The sequence below is a fragment of the Lipophrys pholis genome, assembly GCF_963383615.2.
Source record: "Lipophrys pholis genome assembly, chromosome: 14".
Classification (NCBI taxonomy): Eukaryota; Metazoa; Chordata; class Actinopteri; order Blenniiformes; family Blenniidae; genus Lipophrys; species Lipophrys pholis.
The window spans coordinates 19,907,890-19,931,152 of record NC_137633.1 but is presented as its reverse complement, the minus strand read 5'-3'; the positions used below and the strand labels follow the sequence as shown (position 1 = coordinate 19,931,152).

At 41.8% G+C, this 23,263-nt stretch overlaps 1 protein-coding gene across 3 annotated transcripts in view; it reads left to right on the top strand.

The window, feature by feature from the left end:
- The window catches only part of LOC308120016 (latent-transforming growth factor beta-binding protein 2-like), a 112,357-nt gene that overhangs the window by 50,405 nt on the left and 38,689 nt on the right, over positions 1–23,263 (top strand). For all 3 annotated transcript variants that reach the window (XM_080480371.1, XM_080480370.1, XM_080480369.1), the window contains exons 6-9: positions 929–1,132; positions 2,650–2,978; positions 5,152–5,254; positions 17,264–17,338. In XM_080480371.1, the coding sequence (XP_080336497.1) occupies positions 929–1,132; positions 2,650–2,978; positions 5,152–5,254; positions 17,264–17,338 (711 nt within the window). The remainder of the gene's footprint in view (positions 1–928; positions 1,133–2,649; positions 2,979–5,151; positions 5,255–17,263; positions 17,339–23,263) is intronic.

The window sequence follows — 23,263 nt, the reverse complement described above, 5'->3', positions numbered from 1 at the left end:
GCCAGTAGACCCAATTCGAACCAATTCTGTCAGTGAACCAAACAAAATTAAACTAATCATGTAATCAGGATGCTGAATGCAGCCACATTACGGTGCTCTGGGGAACTGATCGGGGTCAAAGGTCTTGCTGAGGAACTCACAGTGGTTACCTGTCCACTTTGAGATTTGTGATTCAAGATTTGTTATTTCAGAATCAAACAAATGTTCATTAGATCATTAGAGTCCGAACCATTCACCATCATTCATTGCTAAGCACGAGGAGATGTAACTTTTGATATACAGTGTTGGGACTAATGCTTTATAAAGCGACACATTATTGTAACATTCGCAGAACAAGGCAAAATTAATGTTGGCCAAAATTAGCATGCGCTTAGCCTGTGATGAGGTCCTCCCCTTTATTAATCTGTTGAAACAAGGAGTTATGATACAATTTGTAATCCCCCATGTGAAAGTACAAGCAGTTGAAAATACTGGACTTATAATAACAGATTACTTCAAGCATACTGAAATAACATGGGCGCACCGTTAACTGACATCCAACAAACTGATGTAACTCCCAGTCTTGGAAAAGTCACTAAAAATTTGTACCTGACCACAGAACATGGTTACTTCTTAAAAAAAGTAGCTGAGTTACCTCAATAGAAATCTGATTTTTGTTAATTCTCCCCCCAAAAACCCAAGACAAATTCCTGGCATACTGAACATACCTGGCACTAAACATTTTTCCGATTCTGAATTTGATTAAAGTCGGCAGCTGAAGCCAAGAGCCACCTCACAGGGCCGGACAGAGTAAAAAGCTCCCATAATTAGAAGTATTGCTACGGTGTAGTGTCAGTTTGAACAGGCATTTCTCAACTAACTCCAGCAGAAGTTAGTCAATCAGAGAGATATCTCACATGTATCCCTCTGCTCTCCTCTCCTCCCCCAGTCTTCTGCCAGCTGCCCTGTCTGAATGGTGGCCGCTGCATCGGTAGAGACCTCTGCTGGTGTCCTTCGAACTCCACGGGGAAGTTTTGCCACCTGCCAGCCCCGCCTCCCGCCCGATCCAACCCTTCCATCAAGGACGTCAGCCAGAGCGGAGGAAAACCTCCGTCTCAGTCCATGTACACGCTCCCGCTGTCCAATCAGCATGGTAATCACTCGCGCAATGAAAGCGTCTTCTCCACAAGCTATTGGGGGTCATTGTGTAGTTTGGGTGAATTTTGCTGCATAGAAGCTGTTTTTCAGTCTTTTTTTTTTTTTTTTTTTTTAGGTTTTAAAGGGTTTGTAAGACAGGTAAGGTCCAGGGTGTGTTGGCTCCTTTAGCTGGCCTTAGTGAATATATTTTAGGGCATTTAGTGTTACGTGTACTGCAACCCTCACCACCAGCTGCAGGTCCTTCTGTTCTGCACTGTACTACTGGAGAACCATACAATGCAGTGGTATGTCAGGTTTAGGAATAGAAATTCAGCGGAAATTTCTGACGACGTCCACTTGGAATTGGGTCTTCATCACCTCTGCTGTAACCTATTTAAGCTTCAGATTATTGATTTTCTTCCTTCTTTCAGGAAGTTGTGACTAATGGCATAAGGTTTCTTGCACACATCCAGTTTGTTTGCAGTGAATCTACTAACATTAAAACATGACCTTTTTCTCAAGTGCAAGTCTAGTCAAGTAATTTATTTGCTCCAATGTTTACTTTTTTGGGCTTCATCTCTGTGGGCCAGTGGCGGGGCTCAGACTCTATTTTAAGAAGAATAAGTAATAGATGACTCAGTGGAAGTCCAGATATTGTTCACACAATGCTGCTTTTATGAGAAAAAAAAAAACTAAACAAAATAAAAAATAGTGGAAACAGAGAGGGGCAACATCATGGCTTTATATTAACTTGGAAGAAAAACATTGGCACACTTTACCTCTCCCCTGGTGTAAGTTCTTTATTTCCTCTTCACGTCTCGCTCGGTGTTTCACTCGGTGTAACAGTAAGTGAAAGCAGAAGGTCTGTCGAAGTTAATTTAAATTATCCTCAGAATATTTCATCCTTGGAAATAAATTACGTGGAAAAATCGGACATTTACAACAACAGTCCGCTGTGCGTGTTGTTATGTCACAGCAAAGTAACGTGCCCGGCCTGTTTGCTTTCTATATGGACAGAGGGTAGTTTCGTGTCCTTGACTCTTGAGAAGGTCTTCTCCACGCACTTTGCTGTCTGTCTGTGAGTCTATGATTCATGAAAGTGGGTCATGATTCTGGGAAAAAATCCTGGCACTCCCTGAAGATAGATGCTTCCCTTCTGTCAGAAGGACAAAAGAGCTTATTCTCCGCATTGCAACATCTTTTTAACATTTCAACAAATCTGTTTTCGGTCTTAAATGGTTTGATTTAAACCAGAAAACCCCAAACTCTCTGTATTGTTGTTGTTTTGTAGTATCTTAATAGCGTCTTCACTGCGGGGAATTCCCAATGTACTTTCGATCTCATAACATGGTGATGAAGCAAGTGTTTGTCAAACAAATCTGTGTAAGACGATAGCCGACAGCTCAAAAACAGCAGTATGTATATACAAGTCTCATCCCTTGGCTGAAGGTGCTTCCACTCACATCATTCAAACTTTTAAGACTGTAAATGAGCCACTACACTTGTCTAAACTATGCCGTGGTCCTTCCACAGTGTCTCTTCACCCATCCTTGGTGAACGTCCATGTTCAGCACCCTCCTGAGGCTGAGGTCCAGATCCACCAAGTAGCCCGGGTCCAACTTGGGCAGAGGCCGGCCATTACGGACGGGGCTCACTCCGTCCAGCAGCGCTCCCAGCCGGGGAACGGACACAGACACAGCAGCGACCACAGCAGCAAACTGCCAGACCACAACAGGAACAGACACGGGAACGGACATGGGAACGGACACGGGAATGGACACGGCCATGGCCATTCTACAACAACACACAATCAACAGAATGGAAACGTTGGAAGATGCTTTCAGGAGACAGTTGACGGACAGGTATAGTGTTGAATTATTAAGGGTCATATTGAATGAAACATACTTTCACGCTGTTTTTATCCAATGTCTAAGTTTTCCCCCAGCCCACCCAACTGTCACCGCCAAGGGAGAGTTGGCTAGTTGAATGCTGGGTTTCCTAATCTTTATTGGATTACGAGATATTTATATTAACAGTTTTTCAGATCCATGGCCAATAATAACCATAGAAATAAGCTAATTAATGGCTTTTTATTTGAAACATCTGGCAAGTCATAATACAGAATGTGTTGAAGGTGTAATGGAAATTAAGGAAAATATGCAATAGTGAAATTATTTATAGGACGAGCCTACAATTTTTCGTTTTTACAAGATTTCTTCTCAGAAGTCATTGCGAAAAATACAACTGATTTCTACTTCTTCTATTGTACATCTGAAGTTCTCTGCCCCCACCTTGGGATATCAGTCCACTCTAAAACACAACCCCTCTGTGTTTATTTTATTCAGGCATTTCATTTTAGAAAAGTTACACGGCAACATTTTGAAAACGATCTCAGTTTACACAGAAATGGCAGAAAAGCTGAAAATGATATAGTGAGCTTCCCAGGCCACAATTTGTTGACTATAACTATAAAACTACCAAGTCTCAGGAGAATATGGACTGGGAGTCATGCCAAACTGGAAGCTGCCATTGCTATCATTGTCCATCTACTTGTGCATGTGCTACAGCCGTGGTGCACTTGTGCAGTACCAGTATTTTCAAAAAGTTGTTTTGAGTCAGAGCATTTTTGAAAAGTTGGGTTTTCAATCGTTTCCACGAAGACAGAGTTGCAGCGTTTTCAAAAAGTTGCATTTTCAGTGGCTTCGATCACACTGTGGTGAAAACAGATAACAAAAAAACACCCAAAAATTTTTTCCGTAAAGCAAAATTTTTTTTCCATATTCACTTGAAAACGCAGTCAGGACCTGAATGAACTCTTCTTTTCTTATATAAATCCTAATATAAACTGCTAGAAATTTCATAGTAAAAAATATATACAAACTGAAAGCCTATGATGTTATTGTACTTTAATGTAGTGACTTTGCATTTTAATGCACCATTGCTCAAAAAAGCCAGACAGCTTTCATAACTACAAGCATTCGTAAAAATCTTTAAAAAAGTAAACTTCTATTCTTCTAATCTTTTACAGACTGAAAGGTCATCCTATGGGACAGATAAAACGTCCTCATCTCATGTTTTCCAGTTGCTCAACAGAGACACTCTATGAGTTAGGATGCACTCAGAGTACAAAGGTTAAGCTTACCCATGTGGGCTCCTTTGTGGTTCCAATATGTAGAGTTTTCACGCTCTCTGTGTCTATACAGTAGGGCACGTTTTTCAGATTTACTGCACTTTCCATGGTCTGGATCAGGTATGGTAGTCACAACAGTTCTGTATCAAAACGAAGTTTGAAGAAATGGGCTTGAATGGCAGCTCTGTGGGCTTGGCGAATCTGAGGCCTTGTACGGCATCCTTTTGCTTTGCTCTTTTTGAATCTTTACTTTTACTGATGTAATAACACAGTGGTTCACGTTAGAGTTGCTTTTTCCAGCTTTAGTTTGTTTTTATTGCCGTTTATGGGCCTTGAAACAAAATCCTCCAGTCGCAATGTCAATGGCAAGAAAATAATGTCTTCCCAAAAGGAGCATAAAGGACACGGCCAGTGTTTATTTCCAGACACAAACTCCAATAAGTACTTTTTGATAGGAATCTTCACGACTAACCCACGTTTTAATGAGGCCCGTCAGGAGGTTAGTTGTTTTTAGGACAAGTTGTTTATGTCCTTCTCCAAATAAATAGCCTCAGATGTGTCTGGTTCAGTCTGTCCTTGCTGATAGGTGCACACACACACACACACACACACACACACACACACACACACACACACACACACACACACACACACACACACACACACACACACGCACACACACACACACACACACACACACACACACACACACACACACACACACACACACACACACACACACACACACACACACACACACACACACACGCGCACACACACACAGTCTGACACGAACATGCACACACCCATTCCAGCACACACAAACAAGCATGCATGCACAAACATGTAACATTCATCCTGAAACCTTCTTTTGTGAGATTTAATACAGATGTGTTTTGTTGCAGTGTGGCAAGCCTCTGCCAGGCCTAACCAAACAGGAGGATTGCTGTGGAAGTGTTGGCTCCTCCTGGGGACTCAACAACTGCCAAAAGTGTCCAACAAAACCAGGTAAGCTCCACTACTAAAGCCATTAAATCTAAGCATTTCCTTCATTCCCCCCTGTTCCATCAGATGAATGTAATCTATGTCTAATCTGCTATAATTCTGTTGGTATAACTTTCTCATTTGCTATTGATGTAGCTCCTTTGGTATTCTTGTTCTGGTATACAAATCACTGTTCTCTAATGTCTCAAAACATCCAAATGCAGCTGGGCTCTTTATTTCTTTCACGGTAAAGGTTTTTGTTTTTGGCTGTCAAAATATGGCCCGGCTTACACGACCGTTTTCAAGCATTTTCAAATGAAAACGCAAAACTTTTTTTCCGTTTTGGGCGTCCGTTTACATGACAACGATGCTTGAGGCCACTGAAAACGTACTTTTCTGAAAGTGGCTTGCAAGACGGGACTTTTTAAAAAAAATAAAAAATGCTCTGACTCCATCTCTATATAAACAGAGGAAAACACAACTTTCTGAAAACGCTCGGGATCTGTCTCTGTGTTAATGGAAATGCTGCTTCTGAACATGTGCAAGTAGATGGACAATAACAACAATGTTTGCCTCCAGAGTGTCATGACTCCCAGTACATATTCGCCTGGGACTTGGTCATTTTATAGTTGAGAATCACCCAAAAACATGTAATGTGGGTGTTCTTCTGCCAAATTTTTACAAGATAACTCTTAATATGTGGCAGTATTTTGTTATAGTTATAGTTTTGCTGCAGGTTCATGACTGTGGATGTTCCAAATGATGGTGAATATTATCTGTGATTGGAGAGTTGTACTGCAGAAGTGATGGCAGTCACTGTAATGACTAGCATGTGGACAAAAAGCTCTATTTCTCAGCTTTCTGGAAATGTTTGAATTTTCTTGATATTGTAAGCAGTTCCTGTGTTAGTTATGAGGTGATTGTATGCCAGTTCCTGTCAGCAGTGGCAGAATAGGAGAAAGTGCTTTAAAGGTTTTAGTGATGGTTTCTATACTCCTTGGCAGCCTTGATGGATTTTTTATCACTAATGACTGACTATGATTAACACATCTTCACAAAGCTTCCTGAATTCTGAGAGTTGTGAAAAGGAAGGATTTTTTTTTTTGCCTTAGTAAAACCAAAACTGGAATCAAATGAAAGCACATTTAGCGTATAGATGAGAGCCTGGCAGTTGTGCCACCCACCCTGTGGGCACTGCAAGCCATCAAACGAGTGGTGAACTGAACAGCCGCGGTTCGGCTGCCTCCCAACCAGAGCTGCGGTAGGTTTGAGGAACAGCAGCGGGGTGGCTGCTCGCCGGCAGGCAGGGTGGGTGGTGACACCGTTCACACTGGATGGAGACTCTCACTGGGGCTGACAGCTCTCTGTGTTCTTTGGAGAGGTGGATTCGGTCCCTCACGGCAAGCGGCTATAATGCGTTGCCACATGGGAGGCTCATTCAATTCACCAGTTTTCATAAACACATTACGGCCATGCCCGCAGGTGCCAGTTGGCTGTCAGTTCGGCTGCACCTTGTTTAATATCTGACCGGACCTTAATCAAAAGCAGACTTCATCATCCATCGCTCTCAGTCTGCTCCATCAATAATAAATGCTGATCCATTCTTTTCCCTCCCAGGCTTCAGCTCCCTCGACACGCCAGATTCCCGCTCTTCCTCGGTCTCCGACATGATCTCTTTTGGCTCCCAGATGTTTTCCTCTGCTCCCTCTTTTGATGTTTGGTGGGGGGAAACGGAGTGAAACCCAGTTTGCTCATTTTTGTGGCAACGTACTGCAGGCGAGGGTCACATGCAGGCAGGAATAGTGAGAGTGAAGGAGAGGAGAAATGAAGTCAAAATGAAGTCATGTACTATGTCCCAGAGGTCTTGGAGGAAGCTTTAATAAGAGAAATACTCAGAATTCCTCCAGAGTGTTATTGTTCCCAGTTTAGACGCTTGGCTTTATCTTTAAGCCACATTCCTCGTTTACTGGCCAAAGTGTATAGTTTCTTATATTTCTGTTTGACAGAAAGTGATATGTAGCCTGCAGACGAGAGCCTCTGAAAAATGATGTTGCCATTTTTATTTCATAGTGAATGAGCCATTTGCCGACCTGCAGCACGAACAGAGGTCATATAGCTTTATAAGAGTCTCCTATGTCTCCTGTTGAGTAGGTGATAATGATGCCATGAAAACCATGTTTGTATTTAGGTGTGCTATGCTACCATCGATCAATTTATAGACCGAGAGAAAGACCTGCTGTTTTATTTTTTTTATATATCTGCAGGGGATACCAGCATGAGTGAAGCTTCAAGCTATATGTACATCAACCTCAATGTCATATAGAGTCACTCTATATTAGTGTTGTTGCAGCCTGGTAGCGTTTCTTAATTCTGTGCAGCCAACGATGTTTTATAGCTGAATATCATTTATCATTGCACCCCAAGGACCTTAAGTTTCTGTTGAGGCAATAAGGAGGAACTTGGTGTGTTTATGTGCATTTCGGGGGGGGGGGGGGGGCTGACGTCATGGAGGCTGGAGTGCCAGCGTGTCCCATCTCAGTGGGAGACGACGCCTTTAGGAGCCAGCGCTTTTAAAACTTACATGCTGAGGATTCCTGGCCCGTAATGAGATCCAGATCAACCGGAGAGGGCTGCAGTCAGCCCAGTCCCTCCTGTTCTGATCACGAGGTGCAGTTACTTAAACTTTGGTTTTCAAACCATTTCACGCTGTCATCGGAGTATTTGAAATCAATGTTGAAGTGGTCAAAACAACCTCAAGTATGAGACTTGCCCAGTGGCCTGTTGGGTCAAGTAGGAATGAGAATAGGTAAGTCAGCCAGGGGGCGATTTGGTTACACAATTTCCATTAGAAGCACAGTGCCGAAACTGGATCCACTGCGATACAGAGAGGAATTTTATCCTTAAAAAAAATCAGGGAGTCGGGATAGTGTGGTTTGTGCAACTCTGGGGTTGTTTTAAGGATACATTTCCATCAGGAAAACAATCAAAGGTTTTCCACGCCAGCTGAAGGTGAGTTGAGTCTGGCCTGAGTTTGACCTTCACTGTACTGTCGGGATTTAACAAGTGATTTGTCAACACATTTGTCATTGATGGGATGCCCCTCTCTGTGATGCCATCGCCAAGTCCCTACAGCTCAAAGTTACAACCACACCCACAGGAGCATCGGCGTCCTCTAAGTTTGCCTCTCTGGGTCATCAAGGTCATTATGACTTCGGTGCTCTCACAGAGTCTTTGGCCCGTCTTCCATTCCACCTCTATCAGTGGGAGTTGTCTGCCTGCTTTGCTCCATTCTCTGTAATGAGTACGCTGTTCTTCACAAGGTTTACATCAGTAAAGTCAGATGAGGCAATGGAGGGAGGCCCACAGAGCTCCACAACTTACAGCTCGTCCCTTATGAACTCATTCCTTCCAAGTTTCCCATCCAGTCCCAAGACATTTGATCTGACAACCAGCGAGGACACAATGACTGTGCTTCTTGCTTTTTATTAGCACTGATCCAACATGAACACTTCTGAACGACCAACACAAACCAGAGATGCAATGACTTCTCCTCCGAAACAGGCACTGACAGAAAAAAAACAATGCACTGGAAAAAATCCACACCAGCTTCTTGCGGTGAGGAGATAAAGACGTCACATCTCTGTGACAGCGCTTGATTCATCAATGTTGACTTAGTGTTATCCCTTCACAACCGAAATGCTGGTTTCCATTATGTGAGCAGCAGCATGGCTAATCAGGGTTGAGCGGGCCTGACCACGACGAGGAATAATTCCCAGTTGGGGGCAGATGTATGTGAACTATGTGATGGAAGTCTTAATTGGATACAAGTTAAGTTAAGCACATTTGGATGGGGAATGTGCTGTTGCATGCCTCATGTTGGATCGAGCCCAGCTGGTTAATACTCCACAATGAATTGAAGATTATCGAGGAATGTGGGTCTGTTTCGAGTGTGTTTGATGCGGGTTACACTGTCATGAGCATCTCAGGGCAGGGCGTTAGGCACATTCCTAAAAAGACAAACAGAGCTGTAAAATGCATACTTTTCTAAGTAGAAACAATGAAAAATATGTTTCGTGTAAACGCTCAATGTTGCAGAAAAATGAAATAAGCTCCTAATCAAAGCTTTTGTGTCGCTGCCCCACAGGGATGGTTGTATTAAAGCAATGTGATACAGCTCCACAGCTAACAATGGAGCAAATACGGCATCTTGTAGCTTTCACATATTGGGCTTGATGTTTGTGTGTCGATCAGTTGGAGAATGTTGATATTAATCCAACGTGTCCTAACTGATTAGCCTCTGCAGCACTGCTGGGGTCACGCTATACAGGGATTGTGATATGGATCGTGACAGACTGGATAATGTGGTATGTGTCAAGAAAACATTTTGTTTTGAAGGAAAATAACAAACTTCCCTTTGAGCTGTTTGCTCCAATCAAGCTGCGACTTAAAGGCCAATAAGAGATGGCTTTGCTGTTGCGGAGCTTCGAAAGACCTGAAAACCCTCGATGGTGATTAAAGAGCTCTGTTTGTCCCTGATCCTTAGTCAGCGGCACCAGTTTGTCCCGTGGCAGCTTGTCAAAAAGCTAATTGCTGGAAAGGATCCTGAGGAGGTCTTGGCTTTGGCGTTTCCCTACAGACTGCCCCCCGGTGGAATGGAAATGCAGAGTGCCTCCTGTTTGTATCCTGCGGATGGCATCCATCCCTGCTCCCACTTGCCTCCCGCGCGTTCTTAAGTTTTCCAGTTAAGTGGAGAAGCCCAATGTTGAGGTTGTATCCCAGGCAGATCCCTGGAGGAGCTGGCGAACGGCTCTGAGCCCTGTGATTGATGGACCAGGCCACTCAATCATCTTGGAAGAACAACCTGCAGGCCGGGTGGTCTTAAGAAGGATTTCACCCAAATTAGCGACTAAACATTCTTGTAAGGCTAAGAAACCCAGCTGACTTGAAACTGTCTCCCTTTTCAGCCTCGTGCCTTCTTTCTTTTCTTACCCTTTTGCATGAGCTTCTAGCTGATTTCCCAACAGCCCCTTTCATTGAGGAAACTTTAATTCCACAAAGAGACTTGCAAGATATATTCAGATTCAGCAAATCAAGATGCTTCAAGGAATTCGAATCACATTTTCAGGTCAGCAAATATTACTGAACAAGGGCCAGTGGAATGCACAACACAAGTGAATGGAGACGAACAATAAAGTAATGAGGGGGTGACAAAGTCTTTTGTTTGACAGGGTTAAACGGATAGACAACAATTGGAAGGTTTTGCGGGTGCGCTCCGTGGATGCAGACACGTCTGGGTCTACAGTCTTTGTAACCAGGGGTGACACTAATGATGCGCAGCTTGAGCTCATTCTTGCACATTATTGCCTGTGCAGCTCGATATTTTCTACCCAACTGATTGTAGGAGCAAGCATGGGAACAGGCACGTCATTAAATTCCCCAAAAAGACGCCAACATTCTTACTTTTTTGTATACTATTGGAAATAAAATGATCCCATGAGAAACACAACTTGTATTGAGCTGTGGTACACCTTGTACTTTTTTTTTCATTAAGTCTCTTCGGACATTCGTCTGCTGTTTTACCTCAATGTGTTTATCACCACTGTGTTTCCATAAGTAGGACTTATTGAGTGCTTTATAAAAAAACATGTTTACAGATTTTTTTCGTCTATAATCTGTGGCTAGTGCTGCATACTGCAAAGTATCTATATCTATATTTCAAAGCCACAATATATCATTCATATATAACGAACTTGGCAAAAAGTTCTAGACCTGACTTGAATCCTACAATATTTACCATTCATAACTTCATAACTTCAAAATGTCTCTATATGGGACACATACGGGTGACTGTTGCTCAGTTGCTGGAGCAATTCGTCTTGTGGTGATTAAGTCTTCATCCAACTATGTCCTTCTGTTGAAGTGTCCTTAAGGAAGACACTGAATCTCACATGGCGGCCATCGACATTGGTGTGTGACTGTCCATGAATGTCATTACAGTGTATCAGAAATAACATGTTTTACCTTGATCTTTATAATATAATAAGCAGTTTTGATTTTGATTAACAATACCACCATCTTTTAATAACAAGTTGTTTTCGGGACAATAACAGCATGCTATCTGTGTCCCCCCATTTACACGTCAATGTCTCAAGTAGCAACGCATCATTACTGTGTATTCCTTTCAGTTTAGCATTTACACATCAACATTTTGAAAACAATGTTTGTTTACATAGCAACGGCAGAAATGGTGAAAAGGATGTCGTTTTCTTGTTGGGCCACTAGTGGGTGATGTTAGGTGTTTTGTGATGAAACCCGACACACATGCAACACCTGCACATGCACATGCACGTTATAAACACTAACAATGGGAGTACATGGACATTCATATGGACAGAGGACCAAGTTGGATTGTTATTATGGTCACTGTCAAATATAAGACTGCCAAGTCTCTGGAGAATATGTACTAGGAGTCATGACACTCTGGAGGCAAATATTGTTATTGTCTGTCTCGGATTGAAGGAGTTACTTCAATATCTTACTTCTGGTCTATAAAGCTTTGAATGGTCTCGGGCCTAAATACATCTCAGATTTACTTGTAGAATATAAGACCTCCAGACCTCTGAGGTCCTCAGGAAGAGGTTTACTCAGTGTTCCTAGAGTCAGAAACAAACAAGGTGAAGCAGCTTTTAGCTCCTATACGCTCTTCACCTGTGGATCAAACTTCCTGAACACCTGAAGACTGCTGACACAATCATTTCTTTTAAATCAGGACTTAAAACATTCTTATTTGCACAGGCTTTCGAATAAAAAATGGATTTTACTTACTTTATTAAACTTATCTTAATAAATCTCTTACCTTATTTATTATATTTTTCTTCATTATTTGTTTTAATGAATTTCTTTCATTTCTTCTAAAGCTTTAAGCTATTTCTTTTGTTCTGTATTCCTTTAATTTCTTTAATTTCTTTGTAAAGCACTCTCAATTGCCTTGTGTTTGAATGGTGCTCTATAAATAAATTTGCCTTGCCTTGCCTTGCCTTGCCTTGCCTTACTCATGCATGTACAGAAGCAGCAGTTCCACCATCTGCATGGAGAAAGAGAATTTTCAGAAAGTTGCATTTTCTTGTTTCCACGGAGCTGAAGTCAGAGCATGTTCAAGAAGTTCCAACTTGCGAACCGTTTTCCACAAATTTCGGTTTTCACTAAAATGATCCTTGAGCATGAGTTTGATGCACACAGTGATCACAGTGTCATGTTTCTTTTTTGTAGTTTTTGTTATTGTTTGTTGTTAAAGTTTTTTTTTGGGGGGGGGTGTCATTAGGAGGAAGTGATGCTGGTCATATATCTCTGTTTTCGGAACTAAAATGAATTTTACGGAAACCTGACCTATCTTAGTGTAACTATCCAACCTTTAATACAATGACTTGCTTGTTTGGAAGAGATTGGATGCATTATAGAAGCATGGTCGTTTGGTTGAGTAGGTATTAATGCCTGGTAAAACATCTTGGTTGAGGTCAATGATCCAGTTGACCAGTACAGAGGCTTCTGATTAAGACTCAAACCCAAATACCGGCTTTTATTTTTCATTCTCATGAAAGAAAAATGCACGCCTTAATCAAAAAACCATGACCCAATTATAACAGAAGGAAATTCGTGCTTAAAACAATTTTTTGTCAAACTTCTGTATGATGTCTTTCAGCAGCTGGTTTTGAAACTCACAAATCCCCTTTAGGGAACAGTAAACATCTAATGAAGTAAAGTTCACTAACAAGCCTGCTAAGTACCGTTTGCCAAATTAGATCCTATGTGCAAATAAAGTTTTATGGGCATGTAAAGTGTCTGATGTACAAATTCTGGCAACATCCGTACTTTCCATCACTGTTTCTTGCGTAATAAGGTTGAAGCTGACGGCGAACTTTTGTATCTTCTCAAACCTTTTTCTTCCGCCATTTGACACGAGCTGTCTCGTCGATTCATGCCGAACATGTTACAGTTGCAGAAGTCTCCTTTTTCCTGCTAATAAGCTTTATTGAGACTCCGGGACCTCCCCCACTGGGCTTTCTTTGGCATCTGTGCTCTGCTGTCACTCAGGCCAGACTTTCCCTGATCCTATCGCTGCAGGAGGACGTGCACGCCACCCTACCACAACAGCTCATTACTCAGAAACTTGGGAGGGGGATTAGGAGGGTGTGGAGGAAGACGAGGAGGTGGACAGAAAGGGAACAGGGACATGGCTTTGACACAGTTCCCCCCATTTTCCCGTTGCCCCCTTCAAGCTGACCCACTTCTGCTCTGTCAACCCTCAGGTACATTGACCCTGCCTGGTCCACTGGGTCACAGCAGGACCAAAACATAGCTCAGCTTCCAGGACCTCGTTCCCAGAAAACTCCATGTGCCACACATTCCAGTTTCCCCTGGGAAAATGACACAAACTCGTGACTGATCACTGGGTTTCGTTTCGATGTTAAAGGTTTACAGGATTGTTCTTCCTTCGAACCCCAAACCATAGAAGACCTCACCTCTGAAAATTATTACCTAGGCGTCTAAAATAACACTGGATGCTCATTCTATAGTGGTTGTTTGTATTGCATTTAATGTGTGGGTGCAGAGGCGGCTAAAGGGAGCAGGTGTGTAATAGAGGCTGGATCTTGTCTGGTCCTGTGTGCCCAGTAAGGCATCCAGATATCCATTCACCTCATACCAGAGCAGCCTTTCAGTCAACGCTTTGGTTTGTTTGCGCTATAGTCATAAACACAATGCCACTTTTCTTCTTTCCCCAAAACACCCATTCAGTACAAGAGATGTGTTTTTTTTTTTTTCTCAACTGGCAAAGCAGTCATACTTTGGTTCCTCGCATGCATCACCTCTGTTTTCAACCTTCCGTTGCCATGGCAGCAGATTCAAAGCAATGTGTTTGGGTAATTGAGTAATTATTTTTAAGTCGATTGTATGACTCATCATTTTCTATTTGTTCCTCAACTTTCTGTAAATGGGAAACGTTGCATGCCTTGAGTTCTCTCCCAGGGTTTTCGCAAAGTGGTTGATGACATGGAATAAAAATGAATGCAAACAAGACATAATCCGTTTTATGAAAGCAAATCATACAAACACATCCTCCTCTACATTGTGTAAAAGTAAAGATTTCTGTTCTTATTTATGAATTCAAAACCGCAAAAGACTTTGTGGTGCATAAATCTTTCAGACAAATTTGTTGCCAATCAGCTCACCACTCCATTACAATATTTACGACAAGTTTTAGTAAGGATTTTGTGAAAAGCACTCAAGGAAAAGTTTTTTTTTATGGTTTCATTTTTTTTTTTCTTATGTGTTTGGATGTGTTTGGATGAGTATTCCATGTTCATGTTATTCCAACCTCAATTCTAGATTTGACACAATAGGCCATGATTCGATAGATCCCTGATTAGGAGACCACAGGTCTTTTTCTTTTAGGTTCCTTTCTCATTGAGGACTTCACTACTACTACTGTAAGGCCCCATTTTCACAATGTTTTTAAGTGAAAACAGAAAACCTTTGTTGCCTTTTGGGTGTCTATTAACATTACAATGGTGGTCGGAGCCACTGAAAAGGCAACTCTTTGAAAACAGCTGCCAAGGTGGAACTTTTTGAAAACACTCTGGCTCCGTCTCTGTGGAAACAAAGGAAAAAAGCTCCCAGTGCATGCACACCACGGCCTTAGTAAATGGGTCTGCTGCACATGTGCAAGTAGATGTACAATAGCAACAATGGTGGCCTCCACAGTGTCATGCGTCCTCGTCCATACTCACCTTGGACTTGGTAGTTTTATAGTTGAGAGTCACCGCCATAACAATGTTACTTGGTCGTCTGTCCATACGAATGTCTTTGAACTCGCCATTGTTATTGTTTATAGCGTATTGTTCGCTCCATGCATGTGTGTGGAGTTTTATTACAAAAGCAAACGGCAGTGGCCCAACATGTAAACTCCATAGTGTTCAGCATTTCTCCCATGTCCGTGTCAATGAAGATTGTTTTCAAAACTTTTCTGAAATGGAAATGTAAAAACGATGCGTTTTCACTTGACACATTAGCGTGTAGACGGGGCCTAAGAGGTTTACATAGCGATACATATGACTGAATTCCTCTGCTCACAAGTAGGTCTGTAGGTTACTGACAGTGATGCCAGATCTTGTGAGGGAATCAAGCAACCAGGCTGCTGAAAACAAGTAACTTTCTCTCAACATTGAATAAAAAACAAAAAATTCTTAAATGGACTAAGGAAACCAAACAAACGGTCTTATTGAGGACGTGAAACTATTAAAATCATTGTTGTATTAATAGTTATGATATCACAACGGTATTAAGATATGCAGATTGGTAATTGTGTCTTCCAAACTCTTCGAGCTGCTGCTGTGGAGTCATTATAAGGCAGTTAAATGCTCACTTGTTCAGACAGATGCTTTTGTGACGTCTCTGCTTTTTTTTCTTGCATTCCGCTTTTTTCATTTATGTAATCTTTTTTTATATTGTGTAAAACACTTTGTCATATTTATGTATGAAAGTACATTTTCTTCTACATATCAAACTATATATTTTGAAAAATCTTGACAGGAACAGCATTTTTCCAGTGCGAAAATCTAAAACATGACTATCGGGATTAAGGCACGCTATGAATCAAAGTTGAAGCGTTGCTCCTATAGGCTGCCTCTTGTCTGACTGTAACTTGGATTGACTGTAACAGTGAGAAACAGCTCCATCATTCTAACAGTCATGTCAGTGTTCTTTACATTTCTCCTCACCCAAAAACACTTTTTTTTTTGGTGGGATCTTCGCCTTCCAACATTAAGTGCATAGAAACTTGCCTTTTCAGTTTATGTCATGGAAAGATCTGCTACTAGTAATCAAACTGTCTCGGTTACATATAAACTGTCATGAATACTGGCTCTCTCAAACACACACACACTTAAACATGCTATATTTTATTTGTGTTATTTGTGCATTACAGTGCCTTCCATTTACTTATGTAAGACTCACTCACCTAATTGCAGCCTGGTTTTAACATTAAATATCTAAGTTTTCCTCATATACCTCCATATTTGTAAAACATGTCCCCTTGGGTTTGTGTGCAATCAGACTTTGGTCCCCGCTAATTCATAAAAACAAACTCATACAATGAAACAGACTTTCTCTTTGCCATATGATAGCCCCGTTGACCTCTCCGTACATTTAATGGAGCATGCTGAGGCATGACTGGGTGCCGAATGAGTAATGACACCATGTTTTCAGGCCTCTGTCTCTGACAGCTTGGCTGCACTGCGCCAGTAACAGACACAACGTGTTATTAACTGCAGCACTTCTGCGAACTTTCATTGTACACACCTGATTCGCACGCACGCACGCACACACACGTACACACACACACACACACACACACACACACACACACACACACACACACACACACACACACACACACACACACACACACATACACACACACACACCCCGTGTGATTTTCTTTTTTTTCTTTGATGCTTTGTCAAAACAAGCAAAAAGAAGTTTGGGATAATCACTTTCCATTGAGTCGCACATTAATCATCACTCGTAGCGTGCGCAGCCACAGCATTAGTCTCTTGTTTAAGTAGATTTGCTCTGTGGTTGATGATAGAGGTCAGAGCCGTCACGAAAGCTTCCGCAACACATTTATGATATAAGCACTTCCTTGATCTATCCCTTGGGGTGGAAGAATGTCATAGGTAATATGATTATTAATGACGTCGAGTGTTTTTGTTACATTCTGCGGGATGGTAGCGTTGTCTTATAAATGCAGCTGATGGAGTTCCATTCCCATAGACTCACTCTGGGGTCCCACGAGGGCCAGTTCTGGGTCCCTTCATTTTTCCTCTTGCCAGTATGCTCACACTGTAAGTTATATGGTCCCCTCCTAAAGCTGAGCCTCTATTCTCCCACTGTGATGAATGCAATTCTTGAGACAGTGTAAGATTGTTTTTCTCTTGTTGTTCTCCCCTAAACTCTGCTTTCTCTTTCTGTTTGCAGCGTTCGCAGTTATTGCAAATGGACAAGTGGAGTGTCCCAAGGGTTTTAAAAGGTTGAACCTCACACACTGTCATGGTAAGTTCTAAAACACATGAATGAAAAGAAGCATGATGAAGAAGCAGCTGGAAAAACAACCAGGGGGGGGTCAGGAGGATGCCTTTTCCAGCACGGCGCAGAGTATACGTGATGAAAATGTCTATCTTTTCACAATACCAAACAATTACTGCTGAATATTTCTCCAAGCCATCTTTCATAGCAGCATCACTGATATCTCAGCTCGGGTCTCTGTGTTGTGTGGTGTCTGCTACTTTTAAGGAATGCGTTAAAAAAATCTGTTTCTTTGAAATTTCTACAATTTACTTGGTGGTTTGTCGGGCCGGATTGGAGCCTCTTGTGGGGCAGTTTTTTGGCCTACGAGCCTCATGTTTGACATCCTTGCTCTAACTTGACATATTCACGTCTTAATACTAGAAAGAAACATGAAAAAACTGAAAATTTATACAATTTGGGTTGTAGACTATGATGTCTAAAAACTTTGAATTATGAAAACTCATTTGAGAAATTTTGTTCACTTGTTGTAGACATGGCACATAGGCAAGAAATTCTACTTTATTTGAAAGACTGAGGGAGTTCAATCACTATTAAAACCATCCACACAAATCCAAAGACCTTATAGCCAAGTCGTGGGTCCACCACCTTCCACAACTCAGGGTCACACTCCAACATGGGTTTGATAAACACACAGTCAGCATGTTTTGGTGCATGCTGGGAGCCCAGGACCTCCATAAAAAGTCATCCTGCTCGCTGTACATCTGGCCCCAATGGGAACCAGGTCAAGGCTACAATTAGGCTTCGTGCAGGGTCAAAGTTCAGCAGCCAACAAGCATCTGGTGCTCCCGTTTTAATTGGTCTTGGAGCTGTGAGTGCAAATGGTGCAGCAGGCTGTGATTATGGTCCATGTGGCTCCTTAAGCATCGCTGTTTGTCTCCCTGCTTTCCTAAAATTTGCGCAACTGCCAACACATCTGTATGTAAAAACAAACTTAGATGGTTCCTGAACTCATGCACTGTTTCCCTCCATTGCAGCATCCCAGAAGAAGTTTTTTTTGTTTTTGTCTTCCGGCAGTTGGTTTAAGAGGCGATAACCACCCACAGTGTCAGCTCTGTAGACCCTCTCCCAGCAAAGAATTCAGACTATTTATATTTGTTGGTGGTGTTAGTATACAGTAGAATTAATCGGTATGAACAAATAAACCCTGACAGAAAGTCACAAGAAAACATTCACAGCTTGATCTGGCAGCGGGAGCCAGCTCCTACAACCGATGCCGACACTCTGAATAACAAAATGCAGCTTGTCTGACAGGCTACTTGCAGCTGTGTCACTGACTTGATTATTAGTGTCATAATCCAATGGGCAATGCTTACTGAGGCCTATGGAGTATAACAATGGAACGGTCCAGTGCGCAGCTTTGACTAACTCTGTAACAGGTCTCATCGGCTGGTTCAGCAGGTTCAACACTGTTTCCTGATCTGCAGAGTTGTTCATGTTTTCAGGTAGTGATTGAGCAGGGAAACATATCCCAAGACATTCAGACAACTTATTATCTAATAATGGGTCAACCAGCCAACAAATGTGGAAATTTATCTTTCTATTATTCATGCTTTTTTTTTTTTTTTTTGTTATTGTTTCAAGATGTTTCTCCTGTTTCGGTTGTTCGTTTCACGAGTCCGAAAAAGGCCAAGCGGACAGTTGCCCACAATATTTACTGGAGCTCTTTAAAAGTCTCTGTCCCACTCAGCTGCTGCTCCATTCCCAAAGATTACTTCTAATTTCAGGAGTCGCACCAGCTGCCAAGAAGGCAAAATCAGCTTTATGTTTTTCTGGGATTTTGTCATTACTATCAGGATGGCGTCCAGCTTTCCCAGCTTCAGCTCCTATGCTCAGCCGCTTGTAGTGTGTTTTATTGGAACAGAGGAGAGCCTGTCTCATATTCCTTAATAAGACGTGATTTAGTGCTCTGGCCATGGAGGCTGAACTTTAGAAAACAGTGACGTCCTTGCTTACAGTACGATAAGATGCCTCATCAGAGTCATACTCGGCTCTCTGACCTCAAGGACAATTCCTTATCTTCAGAAGCCGCTTCTGACAACCGAGGTCAGTTGAATATATGAAATCCCCCGGTGACGTGTCGGCTCTGTTGTGGGTGGTAAACTACTACCGGGAGCAGGTCATATGACTCATACAGTAAACAAAAGAGCTAATCTAAGTCTTACATCTTGGGTTTGATTTCCTGGTAGGGTTGTGGGGGGGATTTTCAACATCATGTGTCCCCCTTCTGGTGGATAAATCTGCTTCACCAGCAAAACACATAAATAGCTTAATATTAATGTCCAAGTTAAGTCACTGGCATTGGGAGTGAACTCATAGATCAAGCAGCACCTATTTAGTAGCAAATATTGGTTGATTCCGGGTTTGATTTACTGAGATCCTTCATAAAGCTTGCTAAATTGCACGCTTGGATAGACTGTGCTTTCAGTTCGCATGCTCTTTGCTGATGATCAATGAGGAATAACACTGCCATGTGCAAACAGGAGTATTCAAACGAGGGTTTTGCATGCATCGTGCAATGTTTATATGAGAGTAATCTGCTAGAAATAGCATTGCTTCCATGTGTGTTTCGCTTGTATTCACTATTGATTGGATGGAGCTCTGAGCCCCACAAGTACAAAGTGAGATAACATGGAGTTGGACTTGTTAATGGAGAAAGTTATCAAGCATATTAGAGTATAGATCTGACATACTTGGATTCTAAAGTAAGATTATGTCTTACTTTAAAAGCAACAAACAAAAGTCAAAACGGAGCCGGTCGAGCAAACGCTTCCCACCACATTAAGGCTCCGTTTATACGAGAACGTCTTCAAATGAAAATGGCAAACTTTCATTGAATTATGGTGTCCGTTCAGACAACAGCGGTGCAACTTTTGGAAAACGGCTCCCAAGGTGGAACCGTTTGAAAGTCTACATGGAGTCAAACTGTCCCCATGTAGACAGTGGAAAACAGCACTTTTCTGAAACACAGCTACTGCACATGTGCACCGCAGCAGTAGTAAATAGCTCTTTAGCACTCAAAACTACGTTGTTGTCATCTTTTTAGCCAGTGTCGTGAAAACTGACATCGTTTTCAAAATGTTTCTGAGATGATAGGTAAATGCCAACAACTGTTAGGATCCTCAGGAATAAAAACCGTCATCAGATGTTGATCAGGTAGGAGGATACTTCTACTGTATATCGGCCTGCAACTGTTGTACTTGTAAAACGGTTAAATGGATTTCATTTACCGTATATAGTACTTTTCCACCGCTTGAGCAGCTCCCAACATGCTTTACATTGTTAAACACATTCACCCATTCACACACATTCACACAAGCAGGCGGCTGCCATACAAAGGCACCTCGACCATCCAATGGGAGCAGCTTGGGGATGTTACACTGTTTTTATAGTCAAAATGTCTTCATCACATTTAGTTCTTTAAAACTGAACTAATTCAGTTTTAATCATGAGTTCTTGTCGAAAACATCTGTTATTTCAGAAATTGCAGGCTGATTGCATCACTGGACATTTTAGATCGTATTAACAAAAACTGCTAACATTTTTAAACCACTCATGACATTCTTCATCCTGAGCGCTGTCTCAGGGCAGCACACTGATACACCCCACCTGAGAAAATGTTGCTTCGGCCAGAAACACTTGATTCTCTGAAAATGTACATTCACTATTCACAGTTTCTAAATGAATTGCATTTTTGGCCTCATAACTTATATCAGGTTTGGGATTTGTAAAGTAGTCCTCGGGTACTCACATTACACTTAACAGTCAATGCATAATAAAGAGCGTGTGGCTGCCAGTTTGCTCTACAGTGCCTCATAAATAATCCCACAGGTGTTTATGTGTGATGGTTTTTCTGGACGTCAAGAGGAGATAGGGTCACATGAGGTTGCGTCAGGTTGTTGGAGAGAATTATAATCTAGTATCAGGCATCATTAGACTGTAAAAACAATTCCTATAAAAGACTATTCAAACAACGAGTGGAGCAGCGCTGTTTGTCGAAGCAACCATGCATAAATTCAAAATAGATTTTGAGATTAGTGCTGATCGTGACGGGTTGTCATGGAAGTCAGTTTCAATTGCAATCAAGCCACCAGCAGACTGTAACAATAGCACTAATCTGGGACTGAACCAAACCGTGGATTAAAGGCCCCATGTGATGAAGGCTCAGCCCAACGCTGACCTGAACTCTGACCAGATGCAGCTTGAACCAAACTCAGGTCACCACGGTACCTGCAGACAACACGCTGATGATCCAGAGTCCCAGCAGCGCCATCTGTGGTGGACTTCATCACCTTCATAGTGTGTCTATCGTTCTTACTCTGGTCGCTTTTTTATTTTTTTTTATTTTACAACAGGTCAACTCACTAAAAGTCTATGGAGGGAAAAAAAAAGAAAGCAAAAAGCAACAGGGATCAGTCTCAATCCCATAAAAGCTCACATTTTCCAGCAGGAAGCAAAACAACAAAACAAGAGCAGATTAATTAGAATTGGGAAAATCTGCAGTGGCAGGCTGTCGACTTCCAGTCGTCAGCGCAAATGGGAAAAGACCTAATGATGTACTCTTTGTTTAACACGGTGGAACAACAAACTTCGCCCGGTCCCAGTGTGATCGCATGACTAAGCGGCTCAAATATGTCCCCCTATGCTGCCGGCTGGCACAGTCGCTGGCGAGCTCGCCTTCGTTTGGCTTCGTGACTCAGGAGCTGCTGGAGCAGTAGGCACCCGCTCCACAGGCTGCTGTATCACACCGGTACATGGCTGAGAACAAACAGAGCGGAAAAAACCCTCTAACTTTCTCCGTCTGATGTAGGCTGTGACCTTACTGAAAGAAAGATACCTAAAAAGATAAGAATCTCAAGCATCCTAGGTTTTCCTCCGACTTTCAGCTTCGATATTTCACATTTAATAAGCTACATGATTTTAAATCTGTTTTGTTTTACCCGGCCATATTTATTGGGCATGCTTTCTCCTTGTCATCACTCCATCTTGCTTTCATACAATCATATAACCTCAAAGCTTTAACCATATTACACAAGATAATGGTTTGGATTGCATGATCTATTGCAGTTTTTCGAATTCTTTTTCAAGATGGAAATGATTTCTGAACACTTAGATCATTTGTGCTTGTCTTGAAGCATTACAGCGCCGTATTCTAATGTTAAACATAGTACATGGAGATTGTTATTGATGGGTGTAGTCAGCAGTGTTGGGCATTACTCAGTAATGCTTTAACAAACCTCCACTACTTTCAACAGAAACTCGCCGGTAATTGATTCCTATTTTGACTGTTGCAATTATTTAAATCAATTGCCAGTTTATCAATAATAAATCAATATTAAAAGTTCTCACTTTTTTCAGGGATTATAAGAGCTGCTGTTATTGTATGTTTACTGGAACAGAAGCTCATGAATTACTAATTCAATCGTCCTTTCGATGTCATGTCTAACACTTTACATTAGCCTGTAGCTGTGATCTATTGTGACCCTAAATAAACTTATCCTATTGAGACCTTTCTAATGCTGCCTGCATGATGGTTGATTATCTCATCCGTTGTTGCTTCTACTACTTTTCATTGGTTTATTCATTTTCTTTCAAAAACTAATAACGTACATGTTGCTTTTTCTAATAACGAGATACTTTCAGTGACGAGTGATTTCACTGCTTTTACAAGAAGTAACTGATAACTATTCTCAACTACTTATTTTCAATAACACTGGTGCCCAGTTTAGTTGCTGGGATCGGGGAAGCTCCCAAACTAAATGCTCACATTTTCCTCTAATCCAGGAGTGTCAAACATAAGGCCCGTGGGCCAAAACCAGCTCGCAAGAGCCTCCAAATCTGGCCAAACCACTGAGCAAATAATCACAGAAAACATTGATTTTGTTTTTTAAC